Source organism: Euwallacea similis, chromosome 11 (assembly GCF_039881205.1).
Source record: "Euwallacea similis isolate ESF13 chromosome 11, ESF131.1, whole genome shotgun sequence".
Taxonomy (NCBI): domain Eukaryota; kingdom Metazoa; phylum Arthropoda; class Insecta; order Coleoptera; family Curculionidae; genus Euwallacea; species Euwallacea similis.
In genome coordinates this window covers 1,366,347-1,385,568 of record NC_089619.1, presented here as the reverse complement: position 1 = coordinate 1,385,568, position 19,222 = coordinate 1,366,347, and the positions used below count along the sequence as shown (strand labels likewise).

General features: G+C 33.1%; 3 protein-coding genes across 3 annotated transcripts; 1 reads left to right on the top strand and 2 right to left on the bottom strand.

The window, feature by feature from the left end:
* Positions 1–3,949: 3,949 nt before the first annotated feature.
* Positions 3,950–5,611, top strand: Sumo (Small ubiquitin like modifier). Its single transcript, XM_066394830.1, has 3 exons — positions 3,950–4,109; positions 4,200–4,319; positions 5,355–5,611. The coding sequence occupies exons 1-3, from the start codon at positions 4,092–4,094 to the stop codon at positions 5,490–5,492; spliced, it is 276 nt and encodes a 91-aa protein (XP_066250927.1). The 5' UTR covers positions 3,950–4,091; the 3' UTR covers positions 5,493–5,611.
* Positions 5,373–7,800, bottom strand: LOC136411979 (uncharacterized). Its single transcript, XM_066394806.1, has 6 exons — positions 7,666–7,800; positions 7,497–7,611; positions 7,264–7,431; positions 6,892–7,192; positions 6,445–6,826; positions 5,373–6,134 (listed from the first exon to the last, which is right to left on the bottom strand). The coding sequence occupies exons 1-6, from the start codon at positions 7,723–7,725 to the stop codon at positions 5,838–5,840; spliced, it is 1,323 nt and encodes a 440-aa protein (XP_066250903.1). The 5' UTR covers positions 7,726–7,800; the 3' UTR covers positions 5,373–5,837.
* Positions 7,801–8,393: 593 nt separating this feature from the next.
* Positions 8,394–18,043, bottom strand: LOC136411963 (NF-X1-type zinc finger protein NFXL1). The gene is made up of 11 exons (XM_066394784.1): positions 17,810–18,043; positions 17,611–17,750; positions 17,223–17,535; positions 16,809–17,071; positions 16,372–16,602; positions 16,020–16,151; positions 15,748–15,959; positions 9,840–10,096; positions 9,424–9,566; positions 8,914–9,144; positions 8,394–8,857 (listed from the first exon to the last, which is right to left on the bottom strand). Exons 1-11 carry the CDS (start codon positions 18,030–18,032, stop codon positions 8,438–8,440), a joined length of 2,565 nt encoding a protein of 854 aa, XP_066250881.1. The 5' UTR covers positions 18,033–18,043; the 3' UTR covers positions 8,394–8,437.
* Positions 18,044–19,222: the final 1,179 nt, after the last annotated feature.

The following is a 19,222-nucleotide window of genomic DNA, read 5'->3' as shown; positions in this document are numbered from 1 at the left end:
TTGCTAGACCAAGGCCCGTGCCATACGTTTTCCACCTCGAGAAACCGGAATGAGGCGGAAGTCAGTTTGCCAAGTGTTAAGAATTTGTCGCTTCATGGTTGAAAGCCAAAATTGCCTTCAGACATCTAACTATAGCTATTTTACTTCCAAAATTCACCGCCATCAAAAATTGACGTATGTTTCCTACAATTCTTTTCTAAATTACTCGTTCTATTCAATTTTTTTTAGTTACACGGCATTATTATACAGGGACTCCCAGAATATAGGGCTAACTTCCCTTATTCGTATAGAATACATTAAAAGAACATGTGGAGATGTCGGCTTCTAAAGCACATGTCCAGTGAAATGCGTCAGTATAGGACTAAATTGATAATTTTTTAACATTATGGCTTAAAACAATGCTTTTCAACGAAACTTGTTTAGTTTAATACGTCAAGAACAGACTATGCTTATAACTGTTTATTAGTAGTTTACTAAAGCCATATATTTTTGCTTTTTTTTTCAAAAAATTCAACATTTTTTCGGTATTATGATGGCATTTTTTGCATCATTGTTTTGGTCAAAATTGCTAGAACCCAATGTATTTAAGAACATTTCTTTCTAATTTGAACTATTTTTTAAGGCAATTGCTCCACTCTGCATAACATACATATACAGAGTGTCTCAAAATGGGGATGTATCCAATCAATCTTCCATATCTCCATTATTTAGGAATATTAAAATTCAAATACACACATGTATTATTTCGTGTCGTGTATCGATCGTATTTATCGTACGATTTACGAGCTGTACCTTTGCAAAAGGCGGGCTGTTTTGTTTGATGTTTTGAACCAATATCACTTCTTAGATGGTTCAGTCGAATGTTACCATGGTGGCGAACAGGGTTCTTAATACGAAATAAACTAATAATCGGGTGTCCTTTCATTTTCAATGCTACTGAGATACATCGCTAGTGTAGCTGATATTTAGTGAGTGAACGTGTAATTGACATAGGGGAAGACCGGGACACGTTTACACGTAAGTTTTGGCAGGTCAGGACGTAATTGGAAATCTGGCTTAAAGCTGAAATTGGTTTGTTTTGCAGTAAAAATTTAAGTCAGGTTTGACGTGGTATTTGGCTTTTGATATTCCTTAATTATCTCTTTTAAAGATCTAGAGATTTCCCGAATATAAGATTTCTCATATTCATAAGGAATTTTCTATATAACGTATTTTGTGTGTTCATTTTCGCTTGTAATTGCGGTTTTATACGTTTCTTGCTTTAAAAAGACTACTTTGAAATACAATTTTAATTATAATACCAGGCCTTCAAGAATTATTGCAATCTACATAACCAGAAATTTCTTGAATTGCATATATAAATACACAATTGTTTGTTATAACAAGTTCCATTCACAAATACCATTAAATTTTCAATAAATATAGAAACACATAAAAACAAAGTCAATATAGTAAAGGTCAAATACAGTAAACAAAATAAAATTATATTCATGTAAACACCAACAAAAATGAATTACCCAACCATTTTGCTCTTCAACTTTTATTATTTCTCAATAAAAGTCTTTATGCTAGAAGTGACTGGACATCTAAGTTCCACAACTTACTCTAAAGTTTGTTGACCAAATAATTGATTATCAATATTCTAAATCATTAAATAAATAAATTTAAATAGCTTTAAGAAAGTGAATCCTTCTGGAAAAATTTAAAGAAATAACTTATTTTTTAATTTACCTGATTTTCTGCAGCAAATGCAACACTCTTGATCAATGAAGTAGATATGTATTATTTTGGAGGTAGTGATACATTAAAACCCAGAAAAGTATTGTATATAATATTGCAATATTCACAATAAATTACAAATCAAAGAATTTCAAGAGATAAAAATTGCTTATCTACCTTTCAAAGATGAATCACATTTTTTTTGTAGCATGTCAGGTTCTACTTTTATGGACAGAGGTCTGGGATATACTTTTAGTTTTGTTTTTAATTTTCTTTAGCACTACTAGAAAAATTAAATTTCTTATTCTTTTTTGATAGCATTTTTTTTAATTTTAATAATCAATTATCTCAAAATTCAAAATTGGAAGTAGCTTCTTCACTCTTCAGTTTTTTTAGAGTATTGGCATAATCATATAAAGACAAAAAGGAAATTTGTAGCAGTAAATAGGTATATGAAAGCAGTCTCAGACTATATAAAACATGTTTTGTGACAAAGTTTTAACATCTCTGTTATCATAGAAGGCAACCAACAATATAACATCAAAGTCACAACACTCTATTAAATAAGAATTAGTTTGTTCATACCTTATACCACAGAAGATACCTATTTTGCTACTATATTTCGGTTATTATATGTTATTATTGCATGTTTTAAAACATAGCCTGTACGGGTCTAATCAATCCATCAAACAAAATTGGCTTTGGCAAAAGATGGACCGAGTACTCGCAATTCACAAGTACCAGAAATATTTTGTTCACACAGAAGAACTTTATTATGGTATCATCTGCTTTATTTATCATTATGTTTAAGGATACTATTAAAGTTTCCATTATTCTTATATAAAGACCAAAAAACCTCTCGTTTTCATGACATTAAAACTTAATCTAACCTTACAATTTATAAGAAAGGCGGTAAATTCTCATAAAAGGCAATTTTGACGTTTGACAGTGGGTTGTTTCATCTTTTGTCTGGAAGCCTGAGCAAGAAGAACCAGTGTAGAATAGTCTTTGATATATAGAAACTCAAATAAGAATTATCAAAAATACCAGACACTTTTTTTTTGTATAACTTCGATATAACTCGAAAGCACCAAACTCACCAAACTGACCAAAAACCTAAAATGAAGTATGGAAGCAGAATGGAAAAAGATTTTCAAAGGTACAAAACTCAGTCAAATGTTGATCCAAAGTTTTAAATAATGTTTTATGCGGCTGTTGTCTTTCCGGATATAACTCAAAATACATTTGAGCTGTTTTCGTACTGTTCCTATCAAATTTGTAATAAAGTCTTAATATATCTCGTGTCTCTTCATTTCTGAAGCTCATTTTCATTGGAAATCTGCGTACGCTCTAATCTCGTTAGAGGAGTTCTGTTATATAACGCGAACAAAAGAAAATCTTTCGATGGAGTCAAGGCCAACTATGTAATATTTCTTTTTATTTAAATATTTCGATTTTTAAAAAAGCAAATTATAAGAAGTTCTATATCAATGAATATAATCAGAATGAAACGCACTATTTTTCTGTCGAAAAATCCAATATGGCGCCCATAAGAAAAAATAAAGTTGATAATGGTAGCCGAAAGATGAAACGTCGGATGGCAAATCTGAATATGTCATCGTGTAGCTGAGAAAAAGTGGCAATGAAAATGTGCTTACGGATTTAATCTTCCTTATCAAATAACAAAAAATAGATTCTCCAATTTTTAGTTTTTCTCGGATATCTTCGGAAGTACTCGGAAAATTAAAATTTTGAAAATGCTATTCGATCAAGCGCTAGATTACGCAACTTTTCCCCCATTTAAACTTCTTCGTATCTCCTCTAGTTTCCGAGATCCCAATGGTGAGGGTCGAATTTGAAATACCCTGTATATATGTAATTCATTTTTTTTAATAATAGTAAAAAAATAATAGTAATTTTTTTTATTGAATTAATAAAACGAGTGTGTTTGTTACGATTTTCCCTAGACTCGTTTCCCAAAACTATTATACATTTAACATTAAAGAATTAAAAAAATGTTAAGGAAACAAAAATATGTTTTCCGCATCTATTCAAAGTGCTCCGTCTAATCGGATTCGGTGCGCCTTGAGCACCAAACACCCAGTTCAGGAGGGCCAAGTAGAGTAGAGCGAACGAAGCGGAAGTGAAGTTTTCAGCTGAGTAGCGCATCGATTTAACGCTTACTGATTTGACTGACTAGCATACTCACTTCCGACATCCATGTATACCGCTTCTTTCTCCGCCCGCCATTATTCTGTGCAGCCGAAATTCGTCTTCGAATTTGTGTGAAAGAAGTAACTTTTAAAGAACGCCGAATATCGTTTATTATATCCTTATTGTTCTATCTTCATTCTTAAACAAATTTTTCTAAAATGGGTGATGAAAAGAAGGTAAATATACAGGTTTTTCTACCTTTGATAGAATGATAAATCCCGGAAGTGGAAGTTTTATGGAGCAAAAGCGTTTTGTTCGTGTTTTAGGGAAACGAAGCCGAACACATCAACTTGAAAGTGCTGGGCCAAGATAATGCCGTTGTCCAATTCAAAATCAAAAGGCATACGCCACTTAGGAAGCTCATGACTGCATATTGTGAACGAGCAGTAAGCATTTTTGTATACTTTGCATTAGAAAGCATGACTTTATCCCTTATCCCAGCCGTTTGGATCGTATTAATTTAAAAAGCCGATCTTTAATCGATTCTTCAATGTTCTGGTTATTATTAAAAGCAATATATTTTCCAATTTCAAACTCTGTTTTGCTGTAGGGGCCGCTGCCTTTACAGCAATATGATGCTCCCGTACCATAACCTAACATTTTTAGTTTAATGTTGTTACTGTTTATTTGGGAAAGAATCGACGTAGAGGGAGTAGCAAATATTATATTAAGTGAAGGGTGATTATTAAAAAACACTTCAAGTAGGTATTTAAATATCAAGAGTATGTCCTTAACAAATTAATCTGTTTCCAATTGTCATTCTGATGTTGGTGATATATAGCAAATAGTTTAATCAAGGCTCTACATTTACAGTTCATTATTTATCATCAGTTTTTACTTTTATAGTAGTATTTATTAAAACTTATCACCTGTGATGTATTATAGCATAAATGTGAGGTTTTTTTGTGTGTTCCTGTACTTAAAAAAGTGTTTTAAAGTTTTGGATATTTATCATTTAAAATGTTACATTATTTAACATTATATACCATAGATATGGACACTCTTAATGTATCATATTTTAAAAATTAACGATGAGAAACAAAAAATACTGGATGATCTGTCATATATATTACGAGAAAAGTTAAAATAAGTGGTTTGTAAAATATCAACTTAGGTTATTTCCATCTGTCTTATTTTACATATATCGTGTATATTGCTATTGGAGTGTGACAAACAAATTGGGCGAGCTATGCAGTTCTTATACATTATGTTATGTGTTATACACTGTATACATCCAGCTTTAAAGAATATCTGGATAAATTAGTGTAATGTTATTTTTTAATAGTATTATAAATAATTTAATATAAGTTTTGGATAAATATTTTTGAGGTGATTTACTGAATGGACAATCATTATTTTTTTTAATTTATCATCTCCCATTTAACCCTTGTATATCTTTCATAATTTTGTTATTCCTTCAGGGCATTAGTACACAAGTGGTGCGGTTCCGCTTTGACGGGAATCCGATAAATGAGACCGATACTCCGACCACCCTTGACATGGAAGAAGGCGACACTATCGAAGTCTACCAGCAGCAAACGGGAGGAGAATCGCCCTAAATTTTAATTTCTTTTGTTTGGTGGATCCAAGGATTTATTTTAAGTAGTTAAATAACCTTATGTGACAATTTAAAATAAATCCTTTGAAGATAAATTAAAATAGATGTATGTAAAATAGACTAAGACATTTTCTTATTTTCGTTTTGCATAAAACAACCCCCGAAGCATGGGACGTATTCAGTAAGAAGTTTTAGGTTTTTTAAGATAGGTCTGATTCTTTTTTGTATTAAATTTAAAATCATAGAAAATAAATAAAAAACATTTCTTAAACCTTTTTTTTTGCTTGTGGGTCTCAGTAAATGAAACTTATTTGCTTTTTTTAAATAAGATCATTTTTATTTCAGTTTATTCTAGCTTTTTCTGCTTAGTATTTTTCTTGCCTTTGCCAGTAATTGTTTTTTCTTTAAACATAAAGACTTTATCCCCATAGGACCTGAAATGGGCGTTGTAATATACGCTAAATGCCAAGAAACATATCAGCGAAATAATCGCGATATATTCTGCCCTGTTTTCAAACGGCATTCCACATGCAGTGTACCATACGGACCCAGATTTCGGCGTTTTTTTATTTGGCAAACAGTGGAAGTCAAAATACTTTTCATCATAGTCTGTAGCACATAAATATTTCCTTTTCTGAAGAATCTGAAAATTAAAAGTGTTTTCTTCAATCTGCATAGAAAATATAATATTTCTCTCTCATAAGCGATAAACCCCTAATAATAATAAGAGTCTACTGAGGGGGGTACTTATATGCATATATAATTATAGTGTCAGATTCTATAATGTTTGATTTACCGGCCGTAAATCAATAGAGTTTAGCTGGGGTACAGATTTAATAGGTCAATACGAAACTTGATAGTTTAGCACCTAATGGGTTCCCAAGTGATTAATGCAAAATTGACCATATTAACCTGCCCCTAGCTCTCCAACTATAGTATAATTTTACACTTACCAGTCCAGAAACAGTTTGCACCGGCGCATACTCATTACAAGGACCTAATTGCTCTTTAATCCCCGTAACAATTTCGTCTTCAGGGTTAAAGAAAATTGTCATTGCTAAAAATGATGCATAATGTAGAACAAGGTGTGATATTAGTAAAAATGTGGTCCAGTGTGTCTTGACTTGGATCGATGTCAGGAAATTGCTCGATTTTGGCGTTCGATCACCGCTCCAAATCAGGACTAAGAAAATTGTGAAAAGTATGAAATAAGTAACTTCAGAGTGGATTTTATAGATATCATGCAGAGGATGGTAAATGGGGATGAAAAGTAGAACCCCTCCAATCGGCCCTAGAGCTGCAGCTATTATGGTAGTTATGAGTTCGCGAAAGAAACTGAAAATGTATTTATATTAGTAATTAGCACCAAATTTATATTCGAAGTGAAACTTAAGTCATACCTATTACTGTTGATCCATTGTCCTTCACTGTCACAAAATTGTCTCTTAAGGAGATGGAACCAAAAAGTGAAACTGGCTGCAAAAGTAGAGTGGAAATAATAGGAATTCCACGGTACCCAGTAGTGTCTGTCGTATATATTTGGGTCCGTATCATGCCAGAACCAGTGGGCAAATTTGATGCTCACTATATCGTAGGGAATATCGACAAGGACCGATCCTAAACCCACGGCAAATGGTTCTGACCATTTGGGCAAGTGCATTTTTGCCACTGCTACAGAGGAGTTATATATGAAACATACATCTGGAATGATAATAGATGTTGTTTTCATTTCTTTCTCCATTTATTTTGTTAGTGAATTCTTTTTTACTTACATAATAAAATGATGTGCAAGGGAAGTCTTCTGCCAAAAAATACTATTGGTGTTTGAGCATGCCAGAAATTGTCTATGTCCGGAACGATATAGCACATAATTTCCAAGAATACTCCATGGAGGATTATTCCAAGCCATAGCCATGGAAGTCTTCCACCTCTCACAATGGCTGTGGAAAAATTAGAAATCACCTCAAAACAAGAGTAAGGTAAATATTTGTTTCCTTTTACTGACCGTGAATAAAAGTGGCCAAACCACCAAACATAAACGCAATTTGCGCGATAAAGTAAGTCGGCTCATATTTCCAATGTATTCTTGGGTCGGTTATACTAATGAACCAATCTAGAAACTTAAAATCAATATTCTCTATTATTATTTGCTATAAATTTAAAAGGCAACTTACTCCATCAAACTTTAATTCGGACAATTCAGTTCCCGGCTGCAGTAATTCGTTTCCACTCATGGTGATGGCAAATATTCAATTTTTGAGATCTGCTTGTACGTGGGTTTTCATGTTTTATTATGACAATATTTTTATATCGGTTATTTGATGACCTCTTGCCTATTTGTTGACTTTTATTTTATCTCACAGTAGGAATATTACAGCATATTAAAGTGTGTTTTAGAGCTTATCAACTTGTTTGTTCTTAAAATAATCAGTCATATATTAACAAAAATTTAAGATTTTTCAGCATTTTTGTGTTACAAAATTCGTATTTTTTTGTCGTCTGGACGTGACATTTTTATGTTTTTTATAATACAAGGCACAGGCGAATGTGTTTAGTTGTGGGAGTAACGATTATTATGTAGGTGATATATGACTAAGTTTTGATGCACCTTGTATATTTCATTTATTCTTTAAAAAACGCTCATTAAAAAATAAAAGAACACCTATCCGATCATTTTGCCAAAAATTAATGCCCGAACGATAAACGTATTGTAATTTAGATTTTTTCCTGACAGATCAACGTAGGTGTTGAAGCAATTAGTGTCTTGCATTTAGTGATTAGAAACTTGACACAGTGATTGAAATTTAGCAAACTTGACGCCTATCCATCATGCAACCTTTTGCTTTAATAAATAAAACTCGATTTACAGTTCACTGAATTTTTATATTTCGTCACAACCAAATTGTAACTACATTGTATACCTATTAAATGCCCCAATACCCACAATCACCTTAAAGCCTGATAAACTATAACGGACGTAACTATTATAAACAGTGAAATCAAAGCCACCCAGTACCTTCCAATAAAACCACCATTATCTTCATCGGCATAGATTTTCTTTTCCCTGTTCTTCTTTTTACCCGCAAACTTTTTCTGGTACATTTCCAATTCCTTCTGATTTTTTAGATCTTCCTCTTTCTTTCGTATCTCGTCCTCGACATCTCGTTTTTTCTTATCCTCTGCTTGCTTTTGCAAGCATACCTCATCACACTTCACTATTGCCAAACCCTTTCTTATTGTCTCACATTGGAATTCTTTTTTTAAACGCCGGCATTTACACGTTACTTTCATCTTCTTCTTACATAGCTCGGGATTGGGGCAGTCTCCAGAATGACAATTAGATTTGCATCGGTGGCCACAAATATACTACGATTGCGGAAAATTAGGAAATAAGTTTTGGTTGGTGAAATAAATCTACTTACGTTTTTGGGACACTGATTTCCACAGCTTTGCAGTTCCTCTCGTTTTGCCTCGTCTAACCAGTCGCCACAGGGCACGTACGGTTGAGTGAGAGCACAATGGCATTTGATTCGTAACATTTGTTTGCAAGGAGGACAGCTGCCAGGATGACAAGGTTTTGGGCACTCATGGGTGCAATCCTCAGGGCGGGATTTAGTACACGGATTTTCACATTTTTCACAATTTTCCCCTGCCTATAATAAAAATAACTATTTATGTTTAGTGCTTAAGGGCGTTTTATATAATTACGTTTCACTATGGGGTTTCAACATAAATATTGTTTAGTAAGTCTACTACAGATTAATAGTGCCATACATCTATTGGTCATGAACCATATTTTAGAGTTATGAATTAAATTTAGAAATTTACTCCATATTGATGTTTGAAGCACCGTCAGAACAATTTCCGTTCACACAAGGTGGGCCAAGGTTTTGGCACATTACTTTATTTCAAAAAATACATTTTTTATATACCTTTAAAGAGTTAGGCGCATCTTCAACAGTATGACAAAGCAAAGAACAGGAATGGTTGGTGCACGACAGGAGTCGGCCACAGGGTCTTCCACAAGATGATGGTTTTGGAAGGTGACATGGCCAATCTGCTGTTTCATGTCCACCTGAAGAAGAAAAATATAGTAACATTGGCTAATAAAACATTGTTGCACATACGGCACTTTCAGTAACAGGGTAGAATACTATACTACAGGGTGTAGTATACTACTCCATAGTAGGATTTTCACATTTTCCACAAACATCAAAAATGTAAAACGTAGCCCAAATGTTCCAACATGAAACAATTCTGGGGTCAAATAAATATCTACAATAGCCCAGAAGCCGCTATCGAATCCTGCGACAATAGTGGGCCACCCTGAATGACTAATTCTTCTTACCAACGCAAGTGACCGGAACAGGAACTAGACAAGCTGGACAGGGTTGGTCACGCTTTTCCAACTGAGGTGCGCTCTGTTCCCACGGCATAGTGGCTTTTTGGGTCTCAACTTTAACGAGAACAGCGGAATGACATTTCACCGGACAGGGATGACCGCAAATTGGCCGAGTCTTATTGCAAATTTGCTTGCACGCCGGACAGTCTCCGAAGTGGCAACGATGCTCGTCGCGTTTCTCGTGGTGGCAATCTGGAGGTATCCTAAAAGATAAATAAATAAATACATAAATACAATATGTAATATAAAAGTGACAAACTGCTAGCTAATGAACAGATGCCACTGTCACTTTCAAGTAATCAATATGGGAATATAACTATCAATGATGCTTTCCTAGTAATGTGAATCAGTAGTACTTGATTTTAACCATTTCCAAACGAAAATGCGTGCGGCAAAGTAGACTTTATCGCATGCAAATAGAAGTTCAAACTAAGCAAGCATCTCTAGATAGGAGGTATATATATATACAGATTGCGGCGATGATTAGTGTCTATATCTATATATATTGTGACGTTTAATGTTTATAAACGTGCATTCGGTACGACCGCTCTAAAGAAATTCCTGTACCTTTCGATTATTGTGGGCAGGACAATCATCTTGTTGGAACCAGACGTTTTCTAATCGAATCTTTGGGGTATTAGTAATTTTAGTTGGGAAATTAGTATTTTTGTTTATTTTCGATATAAAAATAAACGATGTTGTCTACACGCAAGTTTTTAATAGCACAACTCAAAATTTATTGCATTATTTGGCGAATCTTAACATACCCCCTTCGAAAGTTTTGGGTTTATTAAATTCAGTTCCCGTCGCCGCTGCACCACAGATCGTAAAAGATGCGCAACGTGGATGCGCGTTCATAGACATTAAACATCACAATATACAGGGTGTCCCACTAAGATGTTCGCGGAGGATAACTCAATAACTATTAAGCTTAGAGAAAAAGTGTAAAGACAAAACAGACTTTATTTTTTCAACACTACAAACTAAAAACATTTTCGTTTACACAGGGTTCAGCATAAAGCTTGTGCAATATGAAACTTCTTTATTTCAAATGGAACACTATTTATATTTTTGCACTTTTAAATTCCAGGCATTAAACTGATCAAATAACTATTAGATTTCCCTACACCTAAACCTAACCGTTATTGAGATATTTTGATTTAAAAGAAAAAAAATTGCCAAAACACCATTCCATTAAAATGTAAAATTCTTAGCTGTTATCAAAGTTGACTTTATGAAACTTTGTCGACATGTTAACCAGACATAATAGATTAGGTTGGCAGGAAAAGTTTTTATAAATATTATACAAGGTGCCCAAAAAAAATGTCGCATTTGAAAGCAGAAAAGTCGATTATTTTAAATGAGATACCCCGTATATTTTTACATGTCTGGATCCCTATGCCTAAAATTAACGATTTTGCCATAATTTGCGTTTTTTTTAAATTATTGGCTAATAATATTCCGAAATATCTTAGTTGCCTTGGAAAAATATGGCTGCTTCTATAAATGACATTTTATATTATTTAACAAACGACTATCTCAGTTTAAGCAAACAAATATTGATTTGTCATTTCTTTAACTTTTGGTTAATTAGTTGATTTTTTTAGCTTAATAAGTTGATTAGTAATTATTTATTGATTTAAAAAAATGAATTTTTCTAAAAATGAATTAATACAAATGGTCTATGCGCTTGGAACTAGCGACGGAAATTGTTTATTAGCAAGTAAGATATATCGGCAAAAATTTCCAAACATCGAACGATCACTACCTCATGTTTCAACTTTTAAGAAGCTCAAAGAACGATTTGAGAGAACGGGAAATGTTAATTACATGAAGAATAACCAGAGGAAGAAAAACGTTTCAAATAAAGAAAACGAACTTTTAGTTCTTCAAAGTTTAATTGAGAACCCTCATAATTCTTGCCGGCGCCTGGAGTTAGAAACTGGTATTTCCAAGTTTACCATAAATAGGATAGCAAAAAAATTTAAGTTTCATCCATACAGTCAGTTATTTCAAGAGCTTAATAATAATGATTTTGTTAATCAATAAAATTTTTGTAATTGGGCCATAGAAGAGAATCAGCGTAATCCGAACTTTTTTAATACGGTTTTGTTTACCGACGAAGCAACTCTTCACAGCAATGGATTTGTAAATAAACATAATTTTCATTATTATAATAATGAAAATCCACATTTTTTTTACCCTTGAATCATCAACATCGGTGGACATTGAACGTATGGACGGGGATTCTTGGAACTAAAACAATAGGTCCCTATTTCTTCGAAAATTCTATTAATGGAGATATATTTTTACAATTTTTGCAAAATGGTTTTGAGGAGTATTTAGAAGAACTACCATTAGAAACAATTAGACTCGTGTGGCTGCAATTAGGTGGGGCTCCGCCACACTTTAGTCATTCAGTAAGAGAATATTTAAATACCATTTTTGAAAATAAATGGATAGGAAGGGGAGGACCTATTAATTGGCCAGCTAGATCGCCTGACCTAACTAAATTGGATTTCTTTTAATGGGGATATGTAAAAGAAGAAGTGTATAAAACTGTTTCTACAACAAAAGAAGATATGAAAAATAGAATTAGAACTATAATCCAGATGATTGATGGGCAAACTTTAAGAAAGGTACATGATTCATTTTTAAAAAGAATTCGTATTTGCTCACAACAAAATGGCGGACATATAGAACATTTGTTAAAATATACTTAATATATTAATTTTGTTGTTTTTTTTACTTTAATTTTTGTTAGCGCGGGGAACGAGCCATATTTTTCCAAGGCAACTAAGATATTTCGGAATATTATTAGCCAATAAATAAAAAAAAACCGCAAATTATGGCAAAACCGTTAATTTTAGGCATAGGGATCCCTAATAGAAATCGATTCAGAATTAAATTTAGGATCCAGACATGTAAAAATATACGGGGTACCTCATTTAAAATAATCGACTTTTCTGCTTTCAAATGCGACATTTTTTTTGGGCACCTTGTATAATATTTATAAAAACTTTTCCTGCCAACCTAATCTATTATGTCTGGTTAACATGTCGACAAAGTTTCATAAAGCCAACTTTGATAACAGCTAAGAATTTTACATTTTAATGGAATGGTGTTTTGGCAATTTTTTTCTTTTAAATCAAAATATCTCAATAACGGTTAGGTTTAGGTGTAGGGAAATCTAATAGTTATTTGATCAGTTTAATGCCTGGAATCTAAAAGTGCAAAAATATACATAGTGTTCCATTTGAAATAAAGAAGTTTCATATTGCACAAGCTTTATGCTGAACCCTGTATAAACGAAAATATTTTTAGTTTATAGTGTTGAAAAAATAAAGTCTGTTTTGTCTTTACACTTTTTCTCTAAGCTTAATAGTTATTGAGTTATCCTCCGCGAACATCTTAGTGGGACACCCTGTATATAGATATAGATACTAATCGTCGCCGCAATCTGTATATATATATATATATACAGTATGTCCACAGATAGAGGGCCCAAGAGGACAAATGGACACAAAATGTCGTTTTTCGACAAAAACTCATTCTTGATAAAAGTCTATGCTTCTTGAAAAAATGTGATTTATGAAAATAACTTTGAACTTTTTTATACAGGGTGCCCAAAAACTACGAATACATGAAATATTATCGAGAGTAAACTACCGTTATTTCTCATTTTGAAGCAAAATGGTAAATAAAAAACAGATTTCAAATTCTACCCAAAGTTTACATAAAAAAATTTTAACTGAGTATTCCAAGTTTTAGTTTTCTTTTAAAATTCAAGCAATTTCTAATTTTATCTTTATCACCTCATTTCACGTATTCACAACAAGCACAACAAATGTCACAATATTAAATTTGAGAAATGCGTCGAATACGTGGGAGGTGTGTTTGAATAAGTAATATCTACTAACTTTTATTTTGAATTATTTGTAAACTATTTTGGAACAGTGGAATTTTGTACGTAAACTTTGGATAAGATTTGAAATCTGTTTTTTATTTACAATTTTGTTCCAAAATGAGAAATAAAGCTAGTTTACTCTTGATAGCATTTCATGTATTCGTAGTTTTTGGGCACCCTGTCTAAAAAAGTTCAAAATTATCTTTGTAAATCGTATTTTTTCGAGAAGCAGAGATTTTTATCAAGAATGACTTTTTGTCGAAAGACGACATTTTTTGTCCATTTATCCTCTTGGGCCCTCTATCTGTGGACATACTGTATATATATACAGGGTGGCGCACTTCACCTCCCGTCTCCTGTAGCTCGGTTATCATTGACAGTAGGATTTCGATATTTTGTATACTTTACCTGTGTCTTAGGACGTACTCCAGGAAAATATTTCTAATTATACAGGGTGTCCCAAAAAAGTGTGACGATACTGAACTTTTTTTTTTTTAATGGAACACCCTTTTTTTTTTCACAATTTAAATGCTTTCTATGATCGTCTACATATTCCTAAAATTTTGTTGAGATCGGTTAAATAATACTGGCGAAAAAAATTAAAAACTGAAAAAAATTACATTTGCGCCTCTAGCTTGAAAAAATAATAAAAAATAGAGATAATGTCTATGTGAAGAAACTACTCAAGATGCTTATTAAGCATGGTTTAATAGTTTTATTAAAAAAGTTTCGATGATCGATATTGTACAGGGTCTCCAAAATTTAGCGTCACATTTTTCAAACTTCAAAGTGTTTTATTTTGCTTATTTTAAATTGGGACCCCCGTATATTTTAATTTAGTTCGATGCAGAATTCAAAATCAAACATTTTTCGAATTACATGTCTGTCTCAATTCTTAACACCTCGAGAGTTGTTCGCGGAAAACCATTCCAATAGTAATTAAATTGATTAAAAAACTACGGTTGCTATGACAAACGAATTATTTATAGGACTTATTTTATAATTACAATTATCTTACAACCATTACACATCTAAAGTATGTGTTCGAAATTTTTTTTCGAATTTGTTCAAAGCCACCCTCGATTTTTTTATGAATTGCAGAAAGTTACAAGACCTTCCATAGTCGTCTTAATTTGTGTCTTCAACAGAACGGAGGACATTTCGAACACATACTTTAGATGTGTAATGGTTGTAAGATAATTGTAATTATAAAATAAGTCCTATAAATAATTCGTTTGTCATAGCAACCGTAGTTTTTTAATCAATTTAATTACTATTGGAATGGTTTTCCGCGAACAACTCTCGAAGTGTTAAGAATTGCGACAGACATGTAATTTGAAAAATGTTTGTTTTTGAATTCTGCATCGAACTAAATTAAAATATACGGGGGTCCCAATTTAAAATAAGAAAAATAAAACACTTTGAAGTTTGAAAAATGTGACGCTAAATTTTGGAGACCCTGTACAATATCGATCATCGAAACTTTTTTAATAAAACTATTAAACCTTGCTTAATAAGCATCTTGGGTAGTTTCTTCACATAGACATTATCTCTATTTTTTATTATTTTTTCAAGCTAGAGGCGCAAATGTAATTTTTTTTCAGTTTTTAATTTTTTTCGCCAGTATTAACCGCCAGTATATAACCGATCTCAACAAAATTTTAGGAATATGTAGACAATCATAGAAAGCATTTAAATTGTGAAAAAAAATAGGGTGTTCCATTAAAAAAAAAAAAGTTCGGTATCGTCACACTTTTTTGGGACACCCTGTATAATTAAAAATATTTTCCTGGAGTACGTCCTAAGACACAGGTAAAGTATACAAAATATCGAAATCTTACTGTCAATGATAACCGAGCTATAGGAGATGGGAGGTGAAGTGCGCCACCCTGTATATATATAGAGAGAGAGAGAGAAAGAGATAGGAAACAATTGGTAGATACTTACATACACAACTTTAAACATTTGGGCGGTTTAACTCTCTGTTTCCTGCCACAAGGAACGGACATCTTTGTAGCTCCGCAACGACAAGATATTTCTTTAAATAGCTGACAAGGATAACAAGGCCCACGATGACACACTGAAGGACATTTATGGTTGCTACACTGAAGGGAGTTCCCGCAAGGTTTCTCGCAGGGAGGACAATTTCCATCGCAACACTAAACCACCATTAAAAATTTTACACGTATAGTGTAATTCAACGCGAAACAAATACTTACTTTTCTGTTACAAGGATGTTTGTTACAGTCTTTCATTTTCTTACATTTGGTGTCACACAAATACTGCTTGCAACACTGTATTTCTTTGGAATGTTGGCCACAACGGCAAGATTTTGTGACAATTTCTAAACACTGAAAAATTATGAAATTATTATAGATGTAAAAAAATGTTATAAGCTACACGTTTTATAAGGCCATTGGCGCATTCATGTATTGTATACATTGCCAACTCGTCGGTTCGCTTTTCGCTTTCTAAATTTAGATAGGTACACCAATGTGACATTTAATGAAAATTGAATCTTAATGTAAAGTCTTTCTTACGAGCGTGAAAGGATCCTGAAGTTTTACCTACCAATCCACATTTGTCTTTATGACATCGGTAATTGCAAGTATGCAGTTTACATTCTAAAAGTTTGTCACAAGTAGATCCACATGTAGGTGTCTCGTCAGTGCAAGGCAACAAATAATTGGTCTTTCCGCAAGGACAAGTACGTGGTTTGCTCAATGGGCAAGAGTCGCATACACCCGCGTGACAGATTTCTTGACACGTATCTTTGCCACAGTCCAAAAGTTTGCCACAGACCTATATAACAATATACTGTAAGTAAAATAATATATTGTTAAAATGAACGTTTAAAAAAGGAGGAAAATTTATGGACGGTCTTTTTTGTGGTTTTATTTTTTATACATTCTTAATGCATCATTTATAAATGGGATTAATCTTCCAGTATCACAAGAGAGACAGTTACAAGATAATATCCTTTATAAATATGCAAGAACTGCACTCACCTTTTCACACTGCCAAATTGGTGAAGAACAATCCCTCAACTTCTGTTGACTTCCACACATACACTTTTGAATGCTCTTTTTAGAACAGGGGTTACAATCACCAGAGTGACACTCATCACTGCAATCATGCTTTCCACAGCTCAATGCCCGGCCACAGCGATTACCACAAGACCAACCTCTATTGCAACATCTTTTTGTAGAGGGTGGTTGAGAACCACAGAAACAAGGCACAGTGACAGTAACTGGGCAAGGTGGACAAGGACCTAAAAGGAAAAAAACCAACCTGAGCTTAATTTATCCAGTAGGTTCATTAAAGTACATATAAAAAGTGAGTAAAAATGTTAATTTTGCTAAAGAAAATCAAATCTATCAAACATGAAAAAGTTTAAGTGAGAAAATTGAAATAGTGTTTACCTGGATGACATAACAAAAGACATTTATGGCCACAAACTGACAGCAATTCCTTCCTGCAAATCTCCCCACAAGAATGAGCCACTAGAAAAGGTTGGAATTTGGGATCCTCAAGTTTTCCACAAAAGCAAACATATTTAGTGGGATATTGGTCAGGAGAATAATCGGCTCTACACTTAGGACAACACCAACACACTCTCTTTTTAAGCTCAGTTTGGTCTTCAATTCTCTGTTTTTGCTGCATTACTGTATCCTTAGACCACCGTTGGATGCAATTCAAGTGGAATGCTCCAAAACAGCTGAAGCAACTCCATATCTTTTTACAAAAGGAAGTCAAGTTCAGGTCATTAAAACCCAGAAAGAGAAGTAAAAATACAAATGAATTACACACCTTATCTTCTCTTTTAATCCGAGAAATACAAATCAGGCAAGTGTTGGCACCTGAAAGGAATGATTCTTGAATAAAAATTTGAGTTCGTAGAGATTGATCGCTTGTTCCTCCAGTACTTCGGTACTGCTCGAGGATGTTGTCTGCAATAAAACAAAAAAGTTTGTCCTTAAGTCTGTTAATCAATTCTTTGAAAACTCACCTAAAAGATCAGATGATTTTACATCTTCTTCCTCAGAAGAAGAATCACAGTCTTTTAAATGTTTTTGAACCGCATTCTGCAATTTAGCCTGGGCTTCTTTGAATTTTAACGGCCCAGCAGCATATGGATTTGGCTCAGGTTTACCGAGGTCTAAGGGCTTTTTTAATTTTGATGGAGAAGTGGAAGAGCACCAAGGGTTCGATTTTGGCTTGTTTGAACTCATTGTTGGAGGCACTACAACAACTTCGGTGAATTAAGCAAGCAATTGCTGAGGGTGTCAATTTAATTAATTAAATAAAATTGGAGCTTATTGTTAAGTACCTACGTCAAAAGCTTCATAAATCGTTGACAGATGAACTTTAACCTACCTGCTACATTATAGAATCATATAAGCCAAGATCTACTAAAACGTCTGAATTAAAAATGAAAATTAAACTCTTTTATTAGCCTTTTTTTTGAATTTTAGTTTTTTATTAAATATATTTTAGTTGTTTTGTTTGAGTTCAGAAGGTCTCTTGTCGCGTTAATAACGGTCAGTCAAATTACTGTTTATTCTTAAATATTGCGGAATATTTTTATATTTGTTGAATATGGGGGATTTCTCGTGAAGTAGATAGCTATAAGTAAGCTATTGTAAAAATTGTAATCTACTTTTGGTACGAAACTAAAAAATTAAATATTTTATCATTATCACTTTATGCCATTGCGCATGTACCCGGTTTTATTCAATATTGAAAATATCCTCTTTTCAATCCACCCTTAAGGACTTTAAATACGCGTAATTTGCAGCGTAGTCTCCGGATTTCGGCATATTTAACAAACCGGGCTACGCCATTCACATTTTCTTTAATTTCCCACCCCTCCCCCATCACCCTCCAATTTTGACCTTTTAGCTCAAAAACCATAATTTTTTTATTCACCATAACATCAAGAAATTTTTCATATTAGTTTTATTAAATTTCGTTAAAAAATAAAATAACTATAGAATCTCATATTTTTTTAGTCTGAAAATTTTCAATTCAGAAATGTACATGGTGTCCCAATGGAAAGAAACCGATATTTCTTATGCTGTCGTGTTTGAAGAAATTTCCCGAAACACGTTAATTGATTCTTTTTAGGGGGCATAACATACACTTGATGCCTAAATAAACAATACTCTAAGAGGGGCCGTTACAGCCCTCCAATTTGAATAGGTAAGAAGATTCATGTTACATCTAGTTTTAAGGATCTTGGAATCTTCTTCACGACAAGCTATGATAAAAATAATTTTGATGAGTCATTTTTGAAAAATTTAAATTTTGTTATTGTTAAATTCACTTGCAAGAAAAAAAAATTGTTTGTAAATTCTCTACTTATCGCTTCTGGCTTTTATCAATTTGGTGACAAATAAAATGTAAATTTTTGGAAAAACGA